Raw genomic sequence first — 9,328 nt, forward strand, 5'->3', positions numbered from 1 at the left:
CCTTGTTATACATATTACCTATCTGCATTAAAATTTCGAGTAAGGGATTTCCTGATAATATATGCTAGTTTTTATGGTCTGACATGCCCCACCTGTAGACACGATCCCCTCTATGCCGCGTTCCTCCTCGTAGGCGTCCTGGGGACGTTCAAACGCGTACTTAACTCTCGCAGATCCAGGCTTGTTTCTCAGCATTGATATCCATCTTTCCTGAAGTACATGGTTGTAAGTCCCCTTCCCTCCGACAACCCTATCCAATCTCGCACTCACTTCACTCACACTCTTCCAGACCTCCGACACCCCATTATTACCACACTGCTCCACCTACATGCTGCGCTCCTCCTCCCACTTCAACATGTGCTCGGGTGAGCGAGGGCCGTGGGAACGCGAATTTTTACTATGCTGCGAGTCTTGTCATGGGTTATGGCGAATGGTGCAGGGCTTGTGGATGCATGTTGGGCGGGGATGCGGATTGCTGTTGGGATGCGAAAGTATGGGTGATGAAAAGGTAGATGGTGAGAAGGGCAAGGGGAAGGTGTGGGAGGTGGTACAACAGTGAGGAGTGAATAATTACTCGAGGCTGGTTGCCGTTTTTGCGTGTATATTTTGGACCAAATACAAAAGTATGTATACCCAGATTGGCAGTCACCGAGTGTTTGGGTCATTCTCCTAGGCCAAACAACTTTTTCCTTTTGTGTACATCACCAACCACGACTATTGTGGCAGGGAAGCCAAAATACTTGCAAGCGATCTCGCAAACTTGAACCAGGCGGTGGCAGGTGATCGGTATCGTTCGTGTGAACGGGATGTACCTCCTCGACTTCACGGGCAAGGCATCTGGACAGCACGTGTACAATACACAGTACGATTTCAGCTCCATGCAACCTGGTGACGTTGAAACGTTGATGACTCAAAGGTTTCGCTAGTGACTTCCACACTTAATATTGGGGACGTGACGCTGAATCACTGATGATACCCAGTGAAACTGGACATGGCCAAAACCGTTGAGGATCGAGTGGAATATGACGAATTTAGAAGCACAATTATTTCACCACAGGAGACTCGCTGTGGAGACTAATAGAATATTTCGCGTCTGTTGATATCTTCTCGAATGTTGTAGGGTATGTTAAGAATATCCATAGCATATTTCACCACATTTTGGTTCAGTTCGCGTGGTACGACAAAAATCGATTGTATTCGAGTCAATTGTGCTATAATCTACTAGTACAAATGCTTCAGTCCACGATCATAAAACACACGATAGGGCCATATAGGACAATAATGATAATGCGGAACCGGAGCAAGCACAAGCAATCGGGAGGCAACCAGCAGGCGACAGCGAAAGAACAGGAATGATGTGGGCAGGCGAGGGAGATGAGCAAGCACAAGCAATCGGGAGGCAACCAGCAGGCGACAGCGAAAGAACAGGAATGATGTGGACAGGCGAGGGAGACAAGCAAACACAAGCAATCGGGAGGCAACCAGCAGGCGATACCAGGCAAGCTAATACATGAGACCGTCGACGACATCACTGTTCTTCGTCCAGCGCCCTGCCTTTTCCTACCAAGTCTCAGCAACACGATAATGGGAGTGGCAAAGTTGTACTTACCAGTTCTCCAGCCTCCCTATCATAAGACTGCGGACAAAAGTGTTAGTAGAATCCATGAAAGGATATAGTAGTGAATCAGTGTCATAATACCTGGATCTGCGCCTCATTCAATGTAGAATAATAGGCATTGAATTCGTTGGTGGAACCAGGTGTAACCTGTTTAAGCCAGCGCAAGGCACAAAGGTTCCTATGCAATTTAGATAAGCACCAATCCGTTGTTCAATGAGAAAGCACATGCTTACCGCCCTTTCTTCGTTGGACCTGGCCGCATTTTTGCAGGCTTCTTCGAAGATGAAGTAGTCCCAGTGGCAGGAGCATCGTTCACCTGAGGGAGTGCAGCAGGGTTACCAGGCGCGAGAGGAATGTTTGTGGGACCGTGGTCTTTGAAGTGGACGGCAGTCCCAGCTTCAAACTTAAAATGGTCTTGGCGGTATCCAGCACAGTGGCACTTGTCGGTACAGTCGCGCTTGTCGGTACAGTCGCACTTGTCAGTACAGTCGCACTTGTCGGTACAGTCGCGCTTGTCGGTACAGCTGATTTCACCAATGGCCGACGGGTCAAACCCATACTACAGATGGGTTGTGGTTAGTAATACCGTGCAAATGGAGTAGATAGTACTTACAGGGGATTCGTCAAAACAATGCAGCCATGAGTCGGTGGTTGGTTTTCTTTCTCGGCTGTGGGTGACGGGGGTGGTATTGGAGTCACTACAGATGGCAGACTCGCATCGGGGTGTGGTATCGGAGACACTACAGGTGCCAGACTCGCATCGGGGGGTGGTATTGGAGACACTACAGGTGCCAGACTCGCAACGCTACTAGCAGCGCTGGTGGTGTTGTCTTCGAGTGTTGGCTCGGGTTCGACAGTGCTGTCTGAGTGGGACTCAAGAACGAGTGGGCAAACAGATTCGCCTAAAAATACACATGAGTATGCGCTTGCGAAAAACATATGACCATACCTTCGGATTCAACAGTGAGAGGGCTAACAGATTTGCCTGAAAATACACATGAGTATATGCTTGCAGATAAAAGAATACAATACCTTTGACAATGAGAGCGGATGTGCCTTTGACTGTGGTCAAAAGGTTCACAGACTCAGCTACTTAGTAAACATGAGTATATGCGCCAAAGATAAAATGATAAAATACCTTTCACGCGCTTCAAAGCACTGCCGCCCTCAAAATTAGGGCTGCAAGTTCGCTTTGTACCGCGACGGTAGTTGATGTCGTTGTCTTCTTCTTTGACTTTCTTTGACTGCTTCAAGAGATTACCATCGGCGTCAAGATGGTTCTTGCGCCACGAAGGATAGGCTGTGCTGCACAATAAGTCCAACTTCCAGCCGTCCATTGCAAATCTAAAAAGAGGGTGCTTCTCTTCCATGATGCTGTGGAACAGCGTTCTAGTCGAGTGTATCGTTTTGCTCCATGAGGTTTGCAAGAAGTCCTTTGACGGCGAACTCAAACCAGAGGCCACGAATAGTTTTGCGGATGGTGTCAAGTGATTCTTCTGTAATTGGCTCACCATTCTCGTCTTCTAGGAAAGCTGCAGGTCCGCGCTTTCCCTTCTGTTTGAGCCCTTGTGATGTCGTTCTGCCATTTATCCCAGTCCGCACGTGTCCAGAATAGCACATCGGGATAGTCGTTCTTATCGATCGGGGGGGAGCTGTTTTGTGGGAGGTGCCGTCGGAGATATGCTAGTGCTGGTGAAATTCATAGGATCAGCATTTACGAGCTGGACATTACGAGTGAGTTCCTGAAAGGCTGCCCTGTCAAAGCAGAAAGTTAATTAAGCAGCATGAATCCAGAAAAATAACCCACTCTAGCGTTGAAAATGCAGTTTTGGCTTGAACGAGCTCAAGTTGAAGTTGATTGACACGATTCTGTAATGCGACAATGCGAGTGTTTCCCGCGTTGCATATATCCACCCTAATATTGTGAATCAGTGCAGCCAAGTTGAACATTTGCCCTGTAATATTCAAAGTGACACACCTGAAAAAGAGAAGAGTCGTCCTGATGCTCTAAGCTGTCATTTGAATCCAATAATCCAGGAGAATATTCAAGGCCATGCAATGATGCAAGCCGAGTGGGACCCAAATGCAATGGAGGTGGTGTGTGCGATGTTGGACTGGCATCATCAGAAAAGCGATATTGAGGAACATGGGGGGTATAGAATGTCATAATGGTTATAATGAAAGAGACACATAGGGTTGAGGATATTTGACGTCAGAATCAAAGCGCATATAATGACTTTGAGCTTAGTCAACAACAAGCCACCGAAATTCTTCTAAGTCTTTTTCTTCAGTCCTCCGGTACATCTACATCTTCAATGGCTTCATCCAACATTATCAGCTGCACAGACAATGTACTTCTCCAGGACAACATTGTCGTCATGGATGTCGAGAACCTCCTTGCTGGGTGGCCGACCTATGAAATAAATTTCACGCCTCAAAATCCAGGACCCGTCGTGAGTAAACTGAAAATCTAGTTACACTTGATTATATGCTAACAATTATCTGATAGAAACTCATCATTTGGCTCAAGGATGCTGTCAAACTTGTTCATGTTGAAGACTCGACGGATAGCGAGGCCGAGCTGTTACTTCCTGGCAATTCAAAAGGACGAAAGAGGACCTACTCCGATCGCAAGAATAAGAAACTCAAGACGTAAAAATTAATGTTCTCATCCTATCATCCTCCTAACATACTTACAGCAACTCAAACCTTGGTGTGAACAAGATTGCGGAAGGTCTTGCAGCCCTCAAAATAACATCTGCATGTTCTAGGTACGGTTCACTTTTATTTCCTCGATTGTCAAACTGACGGGGAAATAATTTACCGAAGTAACCCAGCCCAAGCAAAGCCTGTACGATTAGTAGGAATCCCAAAAGCTCCTGTCAACGTGCCCTTGAGACGACGCAGGTTCTGTGATGACTTGGACGCGCCTTGGCCACCTAACCGCCACCGCACTCTCAGAGACATCAAGAACAACGAAGAAATCTCCAACTTTGAGATGTTCAGAGCATTGCCTGGTGCTGTTGCCGCCGAAGAACCCAGCACATTGTAGAGCATGTTTCTCTTTATACTCTCTTTGCAGTTATTGTACCTGTCTCATTGCAGCTCTCATAAACGTCTCTTTGCAGTTCTCGCACCCATCTCATCGCAGTCCTTATAACTGTCTCAATGCAGTTCTTGTAACTGTCTCATTACCAGTGTATTTTTCGCGTTTGTCTCATTGCATTGTTCGCACCTGTCTTATTGCACTTTTTATGTCTTGCTGGACCTTGCTCGCATTCTGAACCGTGTACTGTACTGTAATTGCTGGTGTCATGCGCTAATACAAATATGTTCAACAACTATTGCCCATTGTCCGAGTCATTATCACTGTCTTCACCTTCTACTGGATCATTCACTGGCAAAATACCAAACGATGCCACATCAAGACCAGGCTTTTCCACCATAAAGAAACGATCCTCGACAACTCCAGAAGGTAATCTCAGATGGTGGGGAACCATTGCAACCACATCGGTAATACTCTTGACATCAATGACACATATCTCACCATCTCCATGATAAGCGCAGGATGCAACAACATGAGACGAGAGCTCGAGAAGTTCGTTATCTGGGAGGGAAAACAGTGAGACGACCGCAACATTGACAAATGACCATTCTGTTTCGCCATTGTCGTCGCCAACAGTCTCTGTAGCAAGCTGCGTGAAATAGCGGACTTCTCCAAATCGTATCGCACCATCAAGAGAAAACTAAACATGTAGCATTAGGGCCTTGAACATGTTTAAAATCAGTAGCGAGAAAAATACCTTGATATTGCGAGACACCCGTAGAGCCTTAGTGGCATGCGTGGATTTCAGTGACTCTCGCCAGTGTGAACGTGCAATCTGTCCATTTGGCAGCTTAAGACGAGCCCATTTGAAAATCGCGGGAGCAGGTTCATTGAGGAAGAGTGTGATAGCGTGCCTTTCGGCACCTTGTGGGTAAGCTGACCGGTGGTCTCGCTTGCAGAGTAAAGCATAGCCATCCCCAAGGTCGACTGCGCCAGTTGGGAGTCCTTTGGGGGGGTCGTCAAGCTCTGGAAGCATCGCCTTGAGGGCATTGACTTGCGAGCGACGGACTCCCTCTCTAGAAAGGTTTGCGTAAGGTTCGGAAGGTTGTCTGATCTCCTGGCCCAGGTTTCCGATTGTCCGCTCCAGTGTCCACTGGGCATAGCAGACCGGTGGTCCCTTCTGAATGGCCTCGGTCACCAGATGGTTGACTTGATGGACACAAGGACGAATGAAATGTATCCGATCTTGACGGCGCTGATAGTATAGCTCCTCGAACTCGAGCTCCCATTCACCGAGTATGACCTGGGCTCGTTGCAAATCGGAGCAAGCGATACGATGTTGGCATATGACCTGAAAGCCTGCAACAAGCCTGCAAAAATTAATCCAGTATGGTTCCGGCAGAAGACCATATGTAAGTGCGGGAGCAAGGCCAAACAGATACAGTTGAAACTCCCAGGTCTTGTAACCTGTGTTGATTTTCTCTGCGATGTTGCGTGGTTTCCGGTCAAACGACCCTGGCAGATATCGTCCAGCATCTGCAACAGCCTCGCCATGAGCCTCCCATACATCTCCATGCATAACTCTCCACTCCCACAAATCAACGTCGTCAGAAGCTGCGCAGTCCATCGTTCCGCGCCAGAGTGAAAGTAGTAAGTCACTTAACAGCCCAGTGAGATGCATGATATCGGTCGAGAAGCAAACTGGTACCTGTAGCATATGAGACGGATTAAGACCAAGGAGAATGCTGGGTTTTGTGATGCCAGTCTCTGTCTTTCGCTTGTCGTACTGACGTTGGTTAGGCGACGATACGAGATGGAGGAGGTTTGCAGCATAGTCGTGTGATGCAGCGAGAGGGAGGTTGAACACGTCAACATCAGGATGATCACATCCTGCAACATGAAAGTTGTTCGGACAAAGAAGGACAGGGTAATAATGAGTCCCTCGCTGCTTTCGACGCCCGATCACACCGCAATACAGACGGCACCCGTTCTTGCCACAGTGACCAACCATGCCATCAAAGTATACAAGACCGGGACCATCAGCGGTGGCGAGAAACAGGTAAGGGTGTGATAAGAATATGATGTCACGCCAGGCATCGTAAACGGAGAGGCCTTCGTTCTGAAGTGCGGCAAGGTGATGGAGACCAGGAAAGAGGAACGAATCAATATTTTTCGGCTTGTTGGGGCCAGGGATAAATCCACCAGGAAGGACATGTGTTTTTTTGTATCGAACATCAGGAGCGTGATCCATAATAACCCAGACATACAGCCAGCAATCCGATACCTTGCTCTGGTAGAGTTGGGCACCATCCATCGAAATCATCAAGACAATGTCATTCTCGCCGATCTTGCCTTCGAGAACATCATTGAGATAATCACTTCCCATGACGAAGTCATCATATGTCTCAATGGACCCCCCTGATGTGCGAAGTTCATCAAACAGTTCCTCGGTACGTTCAGCGCGATATCGCATACGTTTTGCACCCTCGCGATCACGGTAAAGGGCCTGAAGTTGCGGTCCGAGGGGAATAGTGTGGAATTTCCGAGCAACTTTGTTATGACCCCTACTGGCCTGCAGTTTGATCTGATCATATCGGTGTTTGTTGCAGATAGGGCAGTGGTCGAGGTCGGCAAATGGACCAGTGAAAGCGATACATGTGTCTGGGCACATGTCATGAGTTATAGATTCAACGCCAGTGTACTCGGTGATCATGCGTTCAATCCGATAGAAACTGGGCATCTCATCAACATCAGGGTATGTGCGCGCTGTCGAAGCACGAATCCGTTCATAAGCAGTCTGTGCCGAGTGTTCGAGAGCATAATAAGTTGAAATTGAATGGCGAATGATGGGATTGATGATGTCTGGAGGTTCGCGAGGGGGGTTCCGCAAATTACTTCTGGCCTCTTCATCAAGTTTCGCAACAGGGTCATCTAATGATGCAGACCGCAGTGCTAGAATGAACTCCATAGTTGTTTTGATCTTTTCAAGAACCGCTCGTTGTGCAAGTTCCTCGATATCTATGACTGGTCGTTCTCTCTGAATGTTAGGTTGGCGGTCAGGCGGGTCCGGTAGGTTGTTCTCTCCTTGTGCACCGAAATCTTCGTTTCTAAGTCCCTGAACATGAAATCTTCCATCGCCCTGCCCATCGAAGTCGTGATCTTGCCCATCGCCCTGCCTATCAAAGTCGCGATCTTGCCCATCACCCTGTCCATCAGAATTATCATATCCCTCCCCTTGCTCTTCAAAGTTGTCGTCTCTGATGGTGAGGTCTTCTTCGTCAACTCGGCTGCGATGCCCTTCACCTGGAGATGATAGGACATCCTGGTGGCCTTCTCGTATGCGCTTCCAACTCCCTTGGGCTACCTCAGAGTCACTGGGTCTTTTTGACTGGCCACTTGATGTGTTGATTCCGGCATTTCGAGAAGGGCCAGAGCTTGAAGAAGATTTGCCAAGGTCATGAGCGTGAGCCTGAATCTGTGCATGTAAGTCGAGGGAGAGATTCCCAGCACGAATGGCGGCCCTGTCTTCCTTGGTTTCAGCTGCTTGCAAGTGTTTGTACCACGCAGCACGAGAGACAGAATGGGGACGACCACCGTTGTGTCTCTTGCAGACACAAGTGTAGTCCACTGGCATAGGTAGGCTGATACACTATATTATAAGCTAGAAGATACTATGAGAATGAAACTTACAATTTTATCGGCAAGTGATCAGTTTGGTAGATAGTAGAGAGGGAGCCTCGGGTAGCTGAGGATACGCTGCGCTGCACCAAATGATGAGAACCTCGACTCAGATAAGATCCTGAATCAAACATACCAATTTTCACCCCTTCGCTCTGCCAGTTCCTCCTATTTATGCCTTTTGCCCCCCGGTTACACCAAATAGAGTTACGAAGCAAGATGGGTAGAACCGGCGATATTACAATGGGATGTACTTTGGGTGACGAGGTAATGTGTGCGCGTGAATGTAAATGGTGTGCGCGTGAATGTAAATGGTGTGCGTGCGATCGAGTTGTCGAGTGAAAGCAATGCGCTACAAGTAAGCAATGTAACGTTTTTGTGATGCAATGCAATGCCTTTACGATGTGACGCAATGCTTTTACAATGCGATGTTGATGTGACGCACAGACGATGACGTCGTTGAAGATTATACCATATTACAGGATAAATAATATGTCTAAACAATATTCTACGCTATCTCAACGGTTCTGGCCATGTCCAGTTTTCACTGGGGATGATAAATGATACAAAATTACAAATGCACAGTACGAAATTGTCTCTACCCCAAATTCTTTCAACGTCTTTCAGCTGGCGGAGTCGGACGCCACAACCGTTGAATCCGTTCCAACTCGACTTGCGACTTCCAGAAGTATCGGTGCATTTCCGCACAACGTTGGTTCGATAGGACGCACGCCAGATCTTCCGATCGAGTCACCGACAAATTCCACCGCGTTCTGAATCCCGGGCCAAGACTCCAGCAGCCAACACATTCTATCTTGTAGATTCGCCAATTCCGGTTCTTCGATGATGTCAGAAAAAACCCCAGCACTTGAGATATCTGAGAGTGTCGTCTACCCAATCTTGGCTGTTCCAGCAGAGAAGATCGTGTATGATGTCAACTCTTCGGAGGGTTGTCTCCATTTCGTCGAGCTCCGTCGAGCTCACCC

At 47.8% G+C, this 9,328-nt stretch overlaps 3 protein-coding genes across 3 annotated transcripts; 1 reads left to right on the forward strand and 2 right to left on the reverse strand.

Annotated features, from left to right (window-relative positions):
- Positions 1-1,201: 1,201 nt before the first annotated feature.
- On the reverse strand, positions 1,202-3,856 carry DFJ58DRAFT_825916 (uncharacterized protein). The gene is made up of 12 exons (XM_041392184.1): positions 3,595-3,856; positions 3,426-3,533; positions 3,221-3,270; positions 3,066-3,183; positions 2,757-3,028; positions 2,651-2,710; positions 2,568-2,603; positions 2,232-2,520; positions 2,095-2,177; positions 1,852-2,032; positions 1,610-1,796; positions 1,202-1,560 (listed from the first exon to the last, which is right to left on the reverse strand). Exons 1-11 carry the CDS (start codon positions 3,783-3,785, stop codon positions 1,691-1,693), a joined length of 1,494 nt encoding a protein of 497 aa, XP_041235138.1. The 5' UTR covers positions 3,786-3,856; the 3' UTR covers positions 1,202-1,560; positions 1,610-1,690.
- A 9-nt stretch (positions 3,857-3,865) lies between these two features.
- On the forward strand, positions 3,866-4,958 carry DFJ58DRAFT_825918 (uncharacterized protein). The gene is made up of 4 exons (XM_041392185.1): positions 3,866-4,071; positions 4,128-4,270; positions 4,318-4,389; positions 4,448-4,958. The coding sequence occupies exons 1-4, from the start codon at positions 3,934-3,936 to the stop codon at positions 4,668-4,670; spliced, it is 576 nt and encodes a 191-aa protein (XP_041235139.1). The 5' UTR covers positions 3,866-3,933; the 3' UTR covers positions 4,671-4,958.
- Position 4,959: 1 nt separating this feature from the next.
- DFJ58DRAFT_671950 (uncharacterized protein) lies at positions 4,960-6,345 on the reverse strand (the record flags this gene model as incomplete). The annotated part of the gene is made up of 2 exons (XM_041383003.1): positions 4,960-5,364; positions 5,422-6,345. The coding sequence occupies 2 exons, from the start codon at positions 6,343-6,345 to the stop codon at positions 4,960-4,962; spliced, it is 1,329 nt and encodes a 442-aa protein (XP_041235140.1).
- Between the last annotated feature and the right edge of the window lie 2,983 nt (positions 6,346-9,328).

The sequence above is a fragment of the Suillus subalutaceus genome, assembly GCF_016647625.1.
Source record: "Suillus subalutaceus strain FC151 chromosome Unknown DFJ58scaffold_356, whole genome shotgun sequence".
Classification (NCBI taxonomy): Eukaryota; Fungi; Basidiomycota; class Agaricomycetes; order Boletales; family Suillaceae; genus Suillus; species Suillus subalutaceus.